At 37.8% G+C, this 18,641-nt stretch overlaps 1 protein-coding gene and 1 long non-coding RNA gene across 7 annotated transcripts in view; one reads left to right on the top strand and one right to left on the bottom strand.

The window, feature by feature from the left end:
- Nucleotides 1-2,199: 2,199 nt before the first annotated feature.
- LOC148125297 (uncharacterized) lies at nt 2,200-15,062 on the bottom strand. Its single transcript, XR_015744315.1, has 3 exons — nt 14,928-15,062; nt 8,014-8,911; nt 2,200-7,740 (listed from the first exon to the last, which is right to left on the bottom strand). It is a non-coding gene; the product is annotated as an uncharacterized LOC148125297 (long non-coding RNA).
- CBLB (Cbl proto-oncogene B) overlaps nt 14,709-18,641 on the top strand; it is a 79,134-nt gene continuing 75,201 nt past the window's right edge. For 4 of the 6 annotated variants that reach the window (XR_015744313.1, XM_087937378.1, XM_087937377.1 and 1 more), the window contains exons 1-2: nt 15,148-15,811; nt 16,374-16,548. Coding sequence is in view for 4 of the 6 variants with exons in the window: in XM_087937377.1 (XP_087793503.1) it covers nt 16,381-16,548 (168 nt within the window). In the remaining 2 variants the exon portion in view is untranslated. Of the gene's footprint in view, nt 14,842-15,147; nt 15,816-16,373; nt 16,549-18,641 lie in introns of those variants that run through there. The other 2 variants (XM_087937376.1, XM_087937375.1) reach the window with 2 other exon arrangements.

The raw sequence follows: 18,641 nt of genomic DNA, 5'->3' as shown, positions 1-18,641 counted from the left end.
TGCTGAAATATTCATTGTGACATCACAGTGTAAAATAGTCCCTTATGTACACCTTTAAGAGGTAAAGGGAAAGGTAGCAAAAGTTGCTCCTCCACCCTCATCACAGATATCCCTTGTACATAATGTTTTTCAATTTGTCAAACATAACTACAAAGAAGCAAGAAAGAAGCAAAGATTTCGGAAAAGCATTTCTATTATTAGCCAGCAGAAAAAATACATATAATCTTGAAAAAACATATAATCTTGAAAATTCCCAGGCAGACTTATGGTGAATCAATTAAGGCAGAGTTTCTCCGAAATGCTTTCTTTGAATAGCACCCATACCAGGGCTGTATTGTTTCTGCTCATATAAATTGAACTTCCCTTCTCCTACTTTCTCTCCTAAAATTCTCACTCAGCTGAAGATAATGTTTATTTTAGAATGTTATAAACTTTCCCTTTTAGTAGCATTATAAAAACTCTGTTCCAATAAGTGGGCAAAGTTGTGGGTGAAACCAGGAAGTAATTAAATTTGATGCATATTGATTTAATTGATATGTTTAATATCTATATTTAATATCATGTAATATATAGATATTATGACTATCCACTTTATGAAATATAAATCTGACTACATTGCAGTAAAGAACAAACAATAAGCAGAATGTCAGCCATACCTCTTGCTTTAAATAAAATGTTCAATAAAGAATTGAAAGAATAAGGAATAAAGCAAGAAAGTAGAAATCATTGAAAGATAACTTGGCACCGAATTTTAAATACATAAAGTAATACAATGAAAGTCCCTTTGTTTTAATAATTTTAAACTGTAGATAACATAGGTGCTCTGTGTTGTTCTTTGTAAATAGAGTATCATATAATAAAATACATGAGATCTGCAAATACAGTGGATATACTGTATTTGTATAAACCTGGCAAAAACCATGCCAGGATTTTGAGATGTAAAAAAAAGTAAGACCAAGTTAAATTACTTCAGTTTTTTTTTCCCATGCTTAATATGGTATAACTATATGTACCGTATTTGTCCAATTCAACTGAAAAACAAACTGAAATCTTTTGGGGGAGGGAGGGATAATAACAATGCAAAAAAAGCCACCTTACAATAAAAACTAGGAAACTGTGAGCTCTAGTTCTATCTAAGGCTTGAAAAATGGCTGGGAGACTTTGGGCCAGTCACGCTGTCTCATCCCAGCCCACCTTATAGGATTGTTGTGGGGAAAATTGCAGGAGAAAGGAGTGTTAGATATGTTTGCCACTTTGAGTTATTTATAAAAATAATAAATATGGGAAATAAAAACATTAGTAAGTTATAAAGAACACTGAACATTTTATTAATTCAGACTGAATATTTATCTCATTTGAGATTTTAAGATTTATTGCTATGGAGACCAATAGAATTCTGACTCATTTCTAATGACTTGCTTGTACTAGAAACCCTTAGATATGATGAAATCTGGATGTATTCACAACTGACTTCATTCGTATGATGTAGCATGATAAAAGCACAATCAGCTACATTTTCATGTTGTAGCTTACAAAATTACCAAATTTTATGACTTCATTGTACTGAAAAGACTAGACAGAAATTACAAAAGTAGCCCATCAAAGATTACTGCTGTCTAATACTGGTTTATTTCAGTTTCTCTGAAAATTCATCTGAAGCCTCTCTGAAATGAACAGATGTTAACAGTACTTGGGCCAAAAGAAAAAAATAAATGGTGACTGTTTTAAGGACTCTGAAGAATCTAAACAGAAAAATGAAGGTGGCTGCAGCAATTTTTAATTTTTTAAAAAGTGATCCTTCTACCAACAGAATAAAATTTCATGATCTTTTTGTACTAATGCAAGTTAACTGCTTATTTCTGAGTTGTGTTTCTATGTTGTGCTAACTGGTTAAATAAGGTTCTGATACTGCTCAAGAATACACAGTGCATAAATATAAAAATGTGTGATAGAAATATTGGAATAAGGAAAGATTCTTAAAAGGTTATAAGTTTCATATTTGCAGAATTAAGAAAAGGGAGATTTGACAACTGCAAAGACACATTGCCTGTGGTTACAGTTCTTACTTCCGTTGACATTAACAAGGCTAATTCAACTGAAAAGGGGAAAGCCCCTTAGCAAAAGATCATGGACACTTACGGTAAGTATTTAAATTTACTTGTTCATAGTCCAATGTTGTAAGTGTTATGCGGTGTTTGAAACTATGAGTTGCCAGAATATCAGTCCAAAATATACTTGCAGAAGTAGTTAGTCTAATCTGTTTTTCTCCGTTTTGTTTTTCAGATAAACCTAGTATAGCAGTGTGAAACCCGACACTCACAATAGTATCACAAAGAAAATGGTTAACGCAAGACCACACATTCTTAAATGAACAGTGGTATTTTCAGAGGTGGGATTCAAAATTTTAAACAACTGATTCTGTGGGCGTGACTTAATTTGTGGGTGTGGCTTGGTGGTCATGTGACTGGATGGGCGTGGCTTGGTGGTCATGTAACCAGCTGGGCATGGTTTGGGGGGTTGTACGACCAGCTGGGTGTGGCTTGGTGGTCATGTGACTGGGCGGGTGTGGCCAGGTGGCCATGTGACTGGCAAATCAAATACAAGTGGACCTCGCTTAATGGCTGGTTGCTTAGCAAGTGTTCTAATTTATGACTGACCTCCCCAGAGTTACTTGAGCTATTTTTGGAGTTTTGACAGCCACGCACCCACACCCACCCTTCTAACCCAGCTGGAGCAGGGGGTTGGATTAGAATATGACGTCCGAGATCCCTTGCAGGCCAGCCGTAGATTGCTGTGCTGTTTCAAAGAGTCTTCTGAAGCCAGGGTTTGTGTCCTTCCTTTCTTTTTTTTCTCTCTCCCTCTCTCCCTCCTTCCATGTATCTATCCATCCATCCATATATCTCATTCACTTTCTCCTCCCTTTTTTTCTTTTTTCTTTCTTTCTTTCCTTCCTTCCTTTTTTCTTTCTTTCATTCATTCTTTCTTTCTTTCTGCCCTTCCTTCCATCTCCCCTTTCTTTGCCTATCCCTTTTCTTCCTTTCTCTTCCTCTCTTTTCCTTTCTTTCCCTTTTCTTTCTTTTCTTTCTTGTCTCTTCCTTCTCTTTATCTCTCTTTCTTTCCCTCCCTCCATTCATTCACTTTCTCCTTCCTCCCTCTTCCTTTCCTTCTCTCTCTTTTCCTCTTTCTTTCTCTTTCCCTCTCCCTCTTTCTTTCTGCCTTTCCTTCCATTCCCCCATTTCTTTGCCTATCCCTTTTCTTTCTTTCTCTTCCTCTCTCCCCTTTTCTTTCTTTCCCTTTTCTTTCTTTTCTTTCTTGTCTCTTCCTTCTCTCTTCCTCGCTTCCTCTCTTTCTCTCCCTCCCTTCCTCCATTCAGTTTCTCCTCCCTCCCTCTTCCTTTCTTTTTCTCTTTTCCTCTTTCTTTCTCTCTTTCCCTCTACATCTTTCTTTCTGTTCCTTCCTTCCACCCCCTTTCTTTCTCTATCCCTTTTCTTCCTTTCTCTCCCTTTTTCTTTCTTTTCCTTTTCTTTCTTTACTTTCTTGTCTGTTCCTTCTCTCTCTTTCCCTCTCTCTGTTTTCTCTCTCTTTCTCTCTTTCCTTATCTTTCCCTCTCTTTCTATCCCTTCCCTAACGTATCTACTTATTTTCTGCCCAGGCAGACCTGGCCTACTCTGTCAAAGGCCTGGGCTAATCCTGCATACTGCCTGCTCTCCCTTCACCAATCACATGCATCACCCCATTTCCCCTTTCAGAGGCCCTGACCCTTAATCTCCCCATTTCCTCCCCCACGACCGCCTCTTTCATCATCCCACGGCCATAACTGAGCCATTGTTGTCACTGGACTCCCTGCCAGCCCACGTCACCCTTGTCATGAAAGCCTGCAGCTGCCATGTTTTTTTTCTCCAGTGTGGCTGGACTCCAGCCGCATCAAAAAAAGACACAGCATCTGGAGGCTTGTTGTAGTGAAAATTACTGACCTCCAGCTTTGCTTGCTCTGCTTCTCCAATGCGCCACCATGGCCACATTCTAGGCACCGGCCATGCAGGTCCACCCCATTGAGCCTGCTGCACTGGAGACACTTGCCTAAGGAAATCCAAGCAAAGCGGTACAGCAGTCAATGGGATGAGCCTGCATGGCCAGCACCTAGAATGTGGTGGCAGTGGTGCATTGGAGAAACAGAACAAGCAAAGCCAGAGGTTGGTAATTTTCACTGCAACAAGCTTCCAGATACTGTGTCTTTTTGCCATTTCTTTGCTAGCCTTGCCACTTCTTTGCTAAAACAGTCATGATTTGAGGAGGTTGTCAATTTTTGAATTAATACACCTATACTAGTGATAAGTTGGAAGTGCTCCTTTATTGGCTTAGGAATTAATAAATGCAAGACAAAACCCTGATCTCAGTTTCACATTCAAAAAATATAATATTTATTTATTTAAAAAATTGATATAGCTCCCCAACTCACTCTTGCTTATTCCAGGCAGCCCTATTTTTCGCAGAATGAATAAGCCATGGTGAGTAACAGAGGCAGAAGTAAAGGAGGACAACAATGGCAATGTCTCCGCTGTTACCATTCAGCCCAGCACAACTATTCATCTGTCCCAGAAGACAAAAATTAATCATTCACCTTCAGATTTGGCAAAAAACAGCTTCATTGCTAGTACTGTATTTAAATTATAGCCAATTTCAATCCAGGAGGCCTTCCAAATGTGAAATGCCTCTTGTCCTTTGCCATATACTGGGATGGGCCTAGCCAAACTTTCACTTATGTTGTGATAATGTAACATAAAATTGCTGGTCTTACAACCCAAGGCCATGGGTTTCTAAATTCTGTTGGCTTTTTGTCATTCCCATGACTACAGTGGAGATTCAAGGACTCAGATGAGATCACCAAAACACATGGTTCTGCTGCTTTTTCTTATAGAGCAATGTGTGATAACCCGGGGTGTGGCACAAAAGCAACAAAGTCACAAAAATAGGTAAAGTCCCTTTAATACCTCCAACTTGTCCCCCAATGTCCAGTTATCATTGGCTGGAAAAAAAACTCTCAAAGAACAGTTTTTAAAGGGAAGTAATTCCGTACAAATCCAAAGCACATATAAATTATAAATAAAAACCAACACAAACTATGCTGCAGCAATTAAGAAGACAGGGAAGGATAAGGAATTGAAGACTTCAAAATATAACAAAACACACACAGTTGGACAGTGATGGGATTCAAAAAAATTTACTACTGGTTTGTGAGCGTGGCTTAGTGGGCATGGCAGGGGAAGGATACTGTAAAATCTCCAGTCAGAGGTGGTATTTGCTGGTTTTCTGAACTACTCAAAATTTCTGCTACCAGTTCTCCAGAACTGGTCAGAACCTGCTGAACACCACCTCTGCAATTGGGAGGACGGCAGTACTCAGATAAGACTTGACTAACCAAAATAATTCATGCTTTGCTTCCAACAAGGAGCTGTGCACAAACACCCTCTTTATCCTGTTTTCCCAGCTGCAGCTAATGAAGGGAACCAGGGCCTTTTTCTCCCCCGTAACCCATATTGTTCCCTTATCCATTCCCCCCTGCGTGCCCTAGGATGAAGGGGATGGGGTGGGCCTGGGTCTTCCTCTGAATACCCAGCTGGACTGTGCCCTTCCCCAGTTTCCTCCACAGCCACCAGAGTCACACTCCCACTCCCTGTCACCTGTTCCACCTCTCTACCTGTCCCTTGGAATCAGATTCCAACAGGGTTATGTAATTTTACATATAAATATGTGGATGGATGGACAGGCATAGATAGATAATTAGTCCAGTATAAACAGCCTGCATGCTCAGGGGAACATGGAATTCACAGTGATCCTTGGAATACCTTTGATTCTGATTACTATTTTTTTTTTGAAGTTTCTATGGGAAAATTAAATTGAAAATTGTAATATATGTTTTGAAAGAGGCATATGTTCCAAAGAAACTCCCCAAAGCTATCCCACCCACATGTATAATGTGGTCCACAACTTTGTATCTTTTAACCATCTTCAAAATGTAAAATACAATCAGTGGTCATACAATAATTACCAGGTTTCAAATCTTTAATTTAAAATGTACACACTGGTTACTTATTCCCAGCATATTTATTATTTTTGCTAGAAAATCTATAAATAGTTTAGTACATTCAATCAAGAGACACTACACACACAATCTACAAACTTCTAAACTACTTCATTTTTCAAGAAATGTAAATGATATACTTAGAAGGATGATAATTACAATCATACGCTTGATATTTTGATGTGAAGGTTTTGCCAGATTTGTCTCAAAAACTATGTTTTCATATATATTGTTACAAACCACCTTTAAGTTAAACTTATTGTGGGATCCTTGGTGTTGTTTGAGCTCAGTGGTGTTTCTGCAAGATGCACTGCACTGATGATGTTATCTAGTTTGGTAATGAAACATTTGCAAACAAACTCCCAAGCTCAGAGACCACCAAGGATCTCACAATTTAATCCAGAGTTACAAATACTCTCTTTTATTGACACTTCCTACTGTTCAATAAACATCATGCAGTGGGGATATGCAACAGCAAATAATTAATGCAACAGCACTTAGATTTCACATATCTTACAACTTTGCAAGATCACTCTTTCAGGGCAACTCTGTACCACTAAAAATAATCATTATAGCAATGTTTTTAATAATGGGAAAGAATATAGAAAAGGTACTTGGTATTTATACTCATAGTCATTCTGGTAAATAAGTAGAGAACTTCAGTTTTTCTACTATTGATTCCTGAGCCACTATACAGGTATGACAACAGAAAGGCATAAACAGTTTTTAGTAGAGGAAGCAGAACTGAAAGAGACCAACCCTATTAAGAGACATGACGAGACTTAAATTTTGGCTGCCATGAAGGCATGACAAATTATCAACTTTTATCAGCATGTATTTTAGGATCCACTTAACATAAATAGATTAATAAAGATGAGCAGAACATGTTGATTCATGGAAAAGTCAAGCTGCATGAAAGAAGGAGACTCAAGAATAAACAATAAAATGTTGTAGGTTATAGGGAACTGTGACTATAGACATATAATTTTGCATTCTCTTGCTTTCACCCCTCTCCTCCCAGAAGACACTTAAGGCTTCAGATGAGTTTTCATTCCAAGGGAAAAGAGTGGACAGAATTATTTCTGGCAATTATTTTACTGTAAGCGAGGAAGCCATCTTGTGCCCTAAGTACTAGACAGATACAAATGCATGTTCAAAATCTTGACCTTAACCTTCTAATAGTTTACAAACTATTTTTGCTGAATCAAATCTAATGCAGCACGATTTCTTTTCCCACAGCCAAAATATTGTGAATACCTTAAAAAAACAATCATAAAAATACAAAGTATTGGTTTCCATATAATTTTTTGCACAATTATTTAGCAGGTAGTAACATCTGGCTGACATTGTTTGGTTTAGAAACTATGTATGATTATGCTAAGCCATTACACGGATTGAAGATCTGCAGGGAGTACAGGATTGTAGGCAATACTAGAAGTCGCAAACTGATCCATGATGAAGCTAGTGCCAATTATTTCTGCCCTTCTAGCAAAAATGTTACATCGATACATTCATACAGGGTCAAGCTCAAACTAAACCATTTTATTTACTCTGCACACAGTGACATCTTAGTGCTTTTATCTTTGCCATTCTTCAGAAACAAGCTGAAGACATAATACTGTAGAACATTTAACTTTTTATAGCTCTCCCACATCAAGCTAAAAAGATAAGAAAAAAGAATGTTAGGAATTGGTTTCTCTATTTGTTTTTTATTTTGCAATGCTATTTTAATAAAATTAGCAGATACACCGCTGCTCTGAATTGCACAGAGCATGATATTACTTATTTAAATTAAATCATTTATTTATTATCAAAGATTGTCAATAGATTACGACCAGATTAAATCAAATAATTAAAAGAAAGGATTGTCAAGCTACATTTGAAGTGAGTTGTCACTTTGTTTTAACTACTGTAACTAAACATTTGCCTACCATGTGATTTTGTAGTTTGACTCTCAGAATAGGCATAAAAATTATCCATTCTCCCAGGTGCACTTAGTAAAAGACAGGTCACAATGTCCTTTTTGAGGTCTATATAAAGGTTCTAGTTAAAAAAAAGAGAGAGATGTTGAATTGTATCAATTTCCCCAGTACAGGTAAGTATGCTGAGCTAGATGAATATTGGCAATACTTGCCAGATAGAAGGATGTTATATGTGGTGCTACTTTTAGTATCTTGTAGGTTTATAGCATCCTATATCTAGCATACTTCTAGGATTCTGAGACCATGAATATCAGACTGATATTCAATGTCATCCAATCTTTGCATCACTAGTTTTTTGGCCTGAACGAAGTCAAGTTAATAAGAATATACAGGCACTCCAGATAGTCTTAGTTTTCTGCTGTACTGCTTTTGTCCAAAATGAGAGATAATGAGCCTATAGGATAAAATCTGATGTTTAACCAATATGCTGTTGATAGTCTCTATGCCACATTCAGTTTCAGCAGGTGTTTAATATGGCAAAATCTCGGGCCCCTGTTATTTGGCTCAGTGAGTTCTAGGTATAGAGCTCTAAATGTTCCTCTTATATTTGTTCAGAGAACTGGTTGTGAGAGTTCTTAACAGTTTCCATTCAGGGTCTTGCCTTGGCACAGTACTTCCTCTGCTTGTTCTTTTTTCCATGTTTCTTGCTGCCTCAGGCATTCTCTCAGAACTCAAAGCAACTTTGTGGTGAACTCACGGGTATTCTGGGGTTCAATCAGGACAGTGGCTTTGACAATAACTCTGCCCATCTTCTTTCCAACTGGTGTACAGCCTCTGGTTTTGGAGTTGGCATGGAAATCTCTGAACGTTGTGAGCAGAGGTGATATTCAGCAGGTTCTGACCAGTTCTGGAGAAACAGTATCAGAAATTTTGAGTAGTCCGGAGAACCGGCAAATACTTCCTCTGACTGGCCCCACCCCCATCTATTCTGTCTCCCGAGTCCCATCTGATTGGCTGGGTCTTCTTTGGTTGCCCTGCACAGGAGAACAGAGCTGGAAATAGGTTAAGTGGGGTAGAGAGGGAATGGCGTTTTGCAGTAACCTTCCCCCAGGAGTGGGGAGGGAATGGAGATTTTACAGTATCCTTCCCGTGGAGTGGGGAGTGAATGGGGATTTTACAGTATCCTTCCCTGGAGTGGGGTGGGAATGGAGATTTTGCAGTAACCTTCCCCAGGAGTGGAGCAGGGCTAGAGATTTACAGTATCCTTCCTCTGCCACACCCACCAAGCCACACCCACAGAGCTGGTAGTATTATTTTTAATTCCACCAATTGCGAGGAGCTTTGGAGTCTTTACATCGGTAGTCTACATGTCCTCCTTTGGAGCTCACAGTACTAGTAGGGTATCTGATAAATTGCAAGGTGTATGAGTTGATAGTGAGGATCTTATAAAGGAGAATATTTGTAGCTCAGGATTGAAATGATGGATGCTTGAAGCTCTCTGTGCTTGGTTGTTTTCTTGCAGAGGTTTCATTACCCAAACTAGGTAACCTCAGTGCTAGTCACTACAGATCTTGTTTTCCCCACTGAGCTGGCTTTTTAGGACCTGTAATGTCCTGTAATGTCTTGCATTGTCCTGATTGTCATATGAGTGTGGCATACCAAGATCTGTGTGCTGTATTGTATACTAAGGTAGTTCCATCCTATGAGTCTTAAATACCTTCCCTCTTTTAACTACCTACCTGTCTACATTTGTTCAATCCAAGTTACTTGCCAATGTCCTCACTGTAGATCCATATCAGGTGAATCAGCAAATGAATGTCTTGTTCACTCAGCATACAGCTTGATCTCATCCATAAAGACAATGTGGCTAATGGTAGTTCTGTATTCTAACCTTGTGATAATATGGCTGCAGAGGTTCAAGCCTGTGCTGAACAACAGCAGAGATAGCATATCACCTTGTCCTATTACCTTGTTCTACACTTGTTAACTACTTGTGCAAGCTGTCTTGAGTTCATTTAAGTTGATTGTCCAGTGTTCCAAAGTCCCATTGATTTCTTGAGGGTGGTCCTTAGGATCCTGTTCACTTTGTATAATATCAACTGTTCATGTGTGCAGGATTGAGTTATAGGCTTCCCTGTAGCCAATCTGAACTGTGCTCTGATTGGTACCTTGCATCCCTGATGACTGTCATATATTAGAAACTGGTGTCTTTCTCTGTGGTGTTGTTCCTAAAGCCCTTCTGAGCTCAGCTTAATGTGACAATAAGTACGTGTGCATGTGTATGTGTGTGTATTGCAATTTTTAGAATGATTCATGAGTTTGAAAAGTGCTTCAAGATCTTCATCTTCCTATTAGTCAGAAAATATTCTGTGAAAGATTCAGATCAATGTTCCAAAGTGCAAGCAGTTGCTTCTTGTCTATCCAGCAGGTTCTTCCCTCCAGTAATAAGAGACCCAAGACTGTTTAATCAATATTTCACCCTCCAAATTATTCTAAATTATGGAAGTCTTTTTAATTTTTCTGACTGTATCCTGTTTCAACATATATAAATGCAATAGAATAAGTGCAAAGAAAAGTATATTTAAATCCTAGAAATTTTCAGTACTGTATTTATGGTTTTCATTTTTCCTAATTACAGGGAATGCTTTCTAGTTTACAGTTTAATGTAATGTTCTAGTATATACACATTTATGTAGGGTATTAAGACAGCCTAGAACTACTTTACTGGCATTCATTCATTCATTTAAAAAAAATCTTTCCTAAAATACACCAATGCCTGTACCTTACAAGGTGATAAGAACAAAATTTATTACCTGTATTTTCCCTAGCAATTCTTAAAAATATAAGGCCTCAAAAATATTCATAATCTTATCTTCTAAAGATAAAGTCCCTTTGTAAAATTTAATTAAGAATGCAACAAGATTGTCTAAAATTAACTGTACTGTGCCAAAAGCACTATGCCTATTATATAATTTAATTGGTTAAAGTACATATTCCCTCAGTTTAATTTTTACAGCCAGATCCATTTATCTATGTTATATTCCTCACAATAATAATTTCAAGTATGCCATCTTTATTCTATATTACTGTCCTGTAAAGCAATACAAATCACTTTTCTGAGGATCAGAAGACTACTAAAAGACTAAATGCATCTGCAGTTTTAGAATCTCAGAGATGAGAAAGTAGCTTGCACTATTATAAATGCTTCTATTGTAAATACAATTACTACACATATTAATACTCTCAAATACATTTACATTGGTTAGAAGAGTCTGAATTTCAAATCATATCACTGGAAGTGATAATGTTAGGAAGAATTCTTCCAAAATTTTACTACATGGGTAGCCTGTAATATCAAGATTATGGAATCAGTTGGACATCCTTTTCTGCAACTGGAGAAACAGCTTCAACATCAAATGAATCAATTCTCTTCCTATCTTCCTGTCACACTTTTTTCTTCTGAGATGGCTGAATTTGGTCTAGCAGGGGTGTACAAGACTATACTGATAATACCTGTATAGCTGAAATAACAAAGATCAAGTTTGTCTGCCAAGACCTTCTTCTGTTCTTGAAACAGCTGGCAGTAGAAGGCAAAAATGAAAAAAACAATGAATGACTACAAAGCAATCTATTCTGACACTTTTTGTCTAGCAAGCTACAGTATTTACTTTCTTATTTGTAGGATATTGTCATAAAGAAAATCACACTTTACTAAGAGTAAGTATTCTTCACTTAAACTTTTGAAATTAGTTCATTCAAATGGATTTTTAGCCCTTCTTGTGTCCTATGTCTAATCCAAGTCTAATTTGTCTATCTTAAATTAAAAACAAAATAATTCTCCTCAACTGCCAGACAATTAAACAACCATCAACTTAAGCCGGCAATAAATAGTCAAAAGCTTGTAGCAAGGACAGGCCTTATGCTAATAATTCTTACAAATGAAACGAACAATTATTTGAGCTCCTCTTTCTTAAAAGTGAAAATGGTATTTTGCAAACCACACAATTTTACTACTCATAAAAAGTCAATATGATTAGAAGTCCTATTTTCTAATATGGAAAAAAAACCCAAATTTGTTAGAAAAACTGAAAAGATATATTTCAATGAGTTTTGAATATAATCAGAATGATTTAATGTTCTGTAATATAGAATTAAGTAATAAAAGAAGTGGTTTTAAGGCATTAGAATACTGTTACATTTTAGTTAGAACTGCAGCACCTGTTTTAGCGGCTGAAATAAAATTATTTAAAAAGTGACATGGCAATGAAAACAAATAGATTTCCTCAGGGGAAAAGTGGTTTTGAACCTAAACTTATGCATTTTTATAATATGATAAATTAAAATTAACTTAAACGCTGACATTAAACTTTAGTTGAACAGTTGTTCATCTAACTGTTCTTTATAGACTGCTCCCGTATGAGAAAACAACTTTTGTCTGTAATACTGATGAAATCTAAGATAAAGAATAAACTAACTTAATCAGTCTTATTACTTTAATGCAAGGAAGAATACCTATACAGTATAAGGGGCATTAATTTTGGAACAAATTATATATTTACATGAACATTGGATAGAAAGTCCTTATGCCTACCTAAAGTTACAGTGAAATCTATCAACTCTAAGCAGGGCCATATAAGATATTTCAGTACTTGGAACAAACTACTGCATTTATTTATTCTATAGTGCTTCCTGAAGTGGGTTATTCCTTCTGTCTTCAGACTTATTATTTATTATACAGACTTTATACAGTTAGTTTTTGCTTTATGATCATTCATTCAGTGATCACTCAAAGTTACAATGGTTCTAAATGAAGGGGAATTAAGATTAGTCCTAGGAGTTGAGGCTGTTGCAAGGTCCCTCTGAAGACCCAGACCGTTAGGGGCAATATGCTGACTCTGTAAACTACCTAGAGAGGATTGTAAGGCACTGTGAAGCAGTATGTACGGTAAGTCTAAGTGCTATTGCTAGTATATGATTGCATTCTGAGCATTTAGTGCCCAACTCAAAATAGCAATAGCATTCAGCCCTAAGCGGTTTACAGCATCAGCATATTGCCCCCAATAATCTGGATCCTCATTTTACCAACATCTGAAGGATAGAAGGCTGAGTCAACCTTGACCCGCTCAGAATCGAACTGGAGTAAGCAGTGAGTTAGACCTGCAGTACTGCATTCTAACCACTGTGCCACCATGGTTCTAGCTGCAATCATATAATTGTGATTTCTGCTGGGTTCCCATAAGCAAAGTCAATGGGGAAATTGGCAGAACTTGGAAGATATGATTATATGAGATCCTTGTTTAATGACCTGAGAACTACCTGTAAATGGTAAAAGCTACAAAACTAAGTTTTTCTCTTGATTTTATCGGAAAAAGGAAAAAGAAAGGGGAAGGGAAAGCTGGTTAACATTAAGGAAACTGTGGGCATACTATTCTTTGGCATTTTCAATGTTAGTGTTCAAGCCACACAGGTAAGCAGAGATAAAGGTGGGGAATATCAAATATAGAAGATCAATATGACTGTCTATCTAGCAGCAAAAGGTTATGATGTCGGGTTCAGGCGTTCTAGCTGCTTGGATACCTTAAGTCAGGTACTGTAGCTAGAGATGCTGCTTTCATCTACATAAGATCCTGGAAGTCCAGATTTATAATTGTAAAAATAAATTCCTGGAATGAGTTACTTTTTATCCACTTGGTTGAAGGACTGTGCATAAATCTGTTGTGTGAACTCTATATAAACTGGAAAAAACCCACATACTGCCATGAAACATATATTCAGGGACATTTATGTGTGCATAGGACATGTCAACAGCCTACAAGAGCCATGGTAGCGCAATGGTTAGAATGCAGCACTGCAGGGCTAACTCACTGCTCGCTCCAGGAATTCAATTCTGACCTGCTCAAGGTTGACTCCGCCTTTCATCCTTCCCTGAGGTTGATAAAATGAGGATCCAGATTGTTGGGGGCAATATGTCAACTCTGTAAACCACTTAGAGAGAGCTATAAAGCAGTATATAAATCTAAGTGCTATTGCTATTGCTACTTGCTATTGATCTTATATACCAGCAATTTGTGTTTACTGCTGTGGATGCTCTTACATAAATTTGCAATTTATGGCAATATACATGTAGTTTAAATTACATGCTGTAAATTAAAATACTGTGATGCTGAATTCTATGCGATGGGGACGAGGAAAGCTTTGAATTGCGTAGACATAATTCTCAACATTCATGCAATGCTGTCTTTTTTAGGTCTAGTCAAAATTTAAGTGCTGTGGAGTTCAAAAATATCTTGTTTCCAGTGTTATCAGATTACCAATTCCACAGACAACACGACACATTATTCTAAATATTGGTTTACAAGCCCATGCACGCGCTGGTGGGGGAGTGAGGCAATATAGGACGATTAAATACATCAAGATTAGGATTACGAGTACCATTTCCCTTAATGACTATATAAGCATCTCCCCACGGTCGTAATCAATAGCTATTTACTTATGCAAGTCATCCCCCCCCTCAAAAAAAGTCGTTTCAGTCTCTTTTCCGTAAGGGTTACTTCCGGCCCCTTTACAGATGTTCTGCAGAAGTCCCGAAGTCGCCCACCACTTCACCTTTTCAACTGATTCATGAAATCACAGTTAGAGTAGGAGGAGAGCGCAGAGCCGGAAGTCCTTCCCCGAGCTCCCATTGGTCTTTTACTTTATCAATCAGGCTCCGGAGGACCAACACGCTGCCAGCGCTGCCCTGCATTTCCCTTTAAGTAGGGAGACCTAAGAAAAGGAGTTCTGTGCCTCTCTTGCCCTTTCCCTTCGCGAAGTCTCGTTTCTTTGTGGTCTGTGAATGTGAGTCCTTTCAGCGTTTTTGTTTCAATCCAGTTCTCCCTCTCTCCGCCCCGCCCCCGCCGTCCGCTTCCCCGTCGCGCGCTCACGTTTCATTGGGCAACATCTGGCAAGGGAATCCCAATACCGTTAGAACGGGAGTGGTGGTGGAGTGGAGGGCCGGCGCGAGCCATTTTCAACTCGCGGGCAGCGTGCCCGGGTTTCTTATCCCAGGATTCCGAACGGCGAGAACCATCCAAGGCAACTCGCCCGCCGTTTGGGTTGCAGCGGGTCTCGCCGCCGCCGGCCGCCGCCGCCTTTCCCTGCCTTTCCTTAGCTCCGCCCTCGCAGCCCGCCCCCACACGCCCCTTACCCGCGCGCCGCCGAACCAGGAGCAAGAGCGGGCGAGAACAGCGCTGCTGCCGCTGCCGTTTTTGCTGCCGCCGCCGCCGCCGCCGCAACGGGCCCGCGGTGGCGAAGTAACTACCCATGTTTTCTTCTGGAACCCCAGCAGCCGCAACGACTTGGGGGAGAGGCGTCCCATCGCTCTTGGCTCTGCCGGCCTCGCTGCGGAGGCTTAAGGCGTGCCGTGTGGTGCTGCTGGCTGCTCGGGCTGCTCCGAGGGACGGAGAGCGTTTACCAAGAAACCGGAACCAGGAAAACTGCTGGGATTTAATAACACGGACTGCGCTGCGGGCTGTTGTGTGCCCGGAGGGGAGGCAGGGAAAAGAGAAAACAAGAGATCGCAGTGAGGCGGCAGAAAAGCTCACCAGGCGGCACTTCTTGGGGACACAGTTGCCTAACCTTCGACCTCTCCAAAGCCGGCCAGAGAAAAGCAAGGGAGGCTGACGGTTGTTTGAAACTCGTCTTGGATTCTGTGGATTTCACAAAAAAGCAACTTTCCCTTTCCATTCTGGAATTTATTTTCTTTTCTCGGTACTTTTAAAAACTATAACGGTACCCACAGACAAGTATCGCGTATAGTCACCGACTTGTACGTATTTTTAATGTATTTGTCCCATTATGTACACGGTGTGTAAGAGAAGAGATGTAATTGCTTTTTTTTTTTCATCCCCCTTCTGCTACCAGATGCTGGGTGGGGGAGGGAGGTTGATAATATGGCTGTTAAAACCTTTGTTATTCGACAGATGTATTTGTCCCTTGTGAACCATATGTGAAAAGAATTATTTGTGAGAAAGTGTAAGTTTTAACATGGAAAAGTGAGCATAAAAACTGAGGGGTGGGTTGATAACATTTTTAAAGGTATAAAAAGAGGTAGATGGAAAAAAATAACAATGTGCATGATTTTTAAAACTATATTTCCATAAGATGTACTCTATTAACAGATAATGATATTTGATCAAATTTCTTTCTCGATAAAGAGTATCAGGTTTTTCTGGTTCTTCTTCACTCTCAAAAGTTAAAACTCCCAGTATAGGTTGCATATATTTTTCCATAGAGTGACTGTGTGAAATCAATGTTGGTATATTTTATAGTTGGGCAAGAGAGACCAACAATATCACAGCATTACATTCTTTTTCTTTTCTAAATTTAAGATCCCAGATGGCCAATTCCCTCAATGGCCGGAACCCAGGTGGCCGAGGAGGAAACCCCCGCAAAGGGCGTATTCTGGGATTCATTGATGCTATTCAGGATGCAGTTGGCCCCCCCAAGCAGGCAGCTGCTGATCGCAGGACTGTGGAAAAAACTTGGAAATTAATGGATAAAGTGGTGAGTCTGTAAATTATATTTGTAACAAAAATATATGTACACAGGAATTATTGATGGATTAAACAAAACCATGTGTGCTTTCAGGTTCATTATAGATAGTACATGCTTATTCAGCCTTTAGCTCTGTTTATTCTAGTATAAAAGAATATTAAATATACTTTAAATATACAGTTCTTCAACTGTAAAATTGTTAATATGCAGTTTGTTTCATATATACTACTTTGACATATGTTGTTGTACTGTTTCCTTGAAAATGAAACTTCAGTTCAGGCAATCAGATTGAGATCCAGTTTTAATGTTAATCATGAATGTAATCAAATTTGCTGAAAAAGTAGCAGGTTTATTATTTTGACTAGATGAACAACAATTTAAACATTATCCTCAGTTGTAAGGGCCCAATAAAATTATATTATGTAACCAAATCTTGAAAAATTATTCATCTTTGGAGGATAAAGTAACATACTAAAATATCATCTGTCTTAAACTAGAATTACTTATTTTGTAGATTATTACAGTAAGAGCATGTATTATGAAATACATATAAAAGGAAATGAGAGTATGTTTTCTGAACAAAAATATGTATTGTTATGGAAGATATTCTTAAAATTATGTATGCAATACTTGTGATAAGCTTAGTATAATGGCCCATTTTCAATCCTTGCAAATTACATTTTACACATAGATTTATGTATGTGCTTTAATTGTAGTGTTCATAAAACATCACAAGTGTAAGTAGAAAATGCTAAATACATACAACTATGTAACATAGCCTATAAAACATTTTTAAAAGGTTACCAGTCTGTCTAATAGTACATGTTTCCATGAAGACGTTCATGGATTCTTTATGAGAAATAGGCCTGCTATAAACAGTTTAAATAATTTGCATTGATTAACAAAGACACAAGTTCCTTATAGGGTTTTATGCATTATATTATTCCCCTACTGTTGTATGGCAAGGTAGTTACAGTTTTTCCCAGGAATTGAATCCTGATGTGCTATCAACTTTGGTGCCTCATGAAAGTTGTTTAAATATAGTATTACCAAAATTGTGGCAATAACTCAAGATTGAAATATATGTGTATAAAAACCTTATATATATATAAAAACCTATTTTCTTAGAATCAGTTCAGAATTTAAAATGTTAGTATAAATTTATTGTTGACTCAAACCTGTGAAGACTGGAAAGTTTTTTATTTAGTTGCCAAGTCATTGTCAATTCCAAATCTGCATTTTTTAATTGCACTTTTACATTTAGTTCATAGTGGTTTAGTACAATTTTAAAGGAACAAACTTTAAGATTAAAATGTTAAGAGTAAAAACAATTACCTGCTGAAGTTATGGGTTATACTCTTTTTAAAAAATAAACTTTTGTTGGATTCCAACATTAACCTGGAAGCTGGACATGGTGACCTCAGTTACTCTTTCTACTCTATAATTCTGTGAAATACAATAAGTTGAAATGTTGGCAAATTACAGGACATAAGTATGCAATTCTAGTTATATTACATTGAATATAACATAATAAGCCGTCTATACCAGCTCAAAATGTTTTACAGTCTGACTTTGCCTATTAAAGCCTGAATCTTTCACATTATTTTCTATTCTGATGTTTTTGGCCAGAAATGCCAAAAATTGAATGTGGGGCATCTTGCATAACCTCTTGACTTCTGATTATGGTCTTACTTCCCAAAGTAAAAACATTTTAAAAAGAGTTGGCCATGGTTTACTTTTACCCGATGACTGATCCATATTCTATATTGCAACATTATCCTGGGACAAGTACATTAGACTTCATTCATGAAAGTTGGCTATTCTCTAAATGCATAATATTAGATAACTCTTATTAGCTTTTCAGTTTTAGTTTTTATTTAAAACATTTATATCTTGCCTGTTTACTTCAGATTTCAAGACATATTATAATAATTAAATATTACTGCTGAAAAATTTCTTCGAAAAATTTCTTCGTTTAGAAAAGCTTATGAACCCAAATGGTTTAAGCAGCCATGCCATTTTTTTAGGCTCATGGTTGTCTCATGACTGCTATATCACTATACTTACTATATCTGCAAGCAATTTGTGCGTGTACATATCTG

The sequence above is a fragment of the Pseudonaja textilis genome, chromosome 7 (genome assembly GCF_049901715.1).
Source record: "Pseudonaja textilis isolate UNSWEBS1 chromosome 7, rPseTex1.2, whole genome shotgun sequence".
Classification (NCBI taxonomy): domain Eukaryota; kingdom Metazoa; phylum Chordata; class Lepidosauria; order Squamata; family Elapidae; genus Pseudonaja; species Pseudonaja textilis.
Note: the sequence above shows the minus strand (reverse complement) of the source record. Positions and strands in the feature narration are given on the sequence as shown.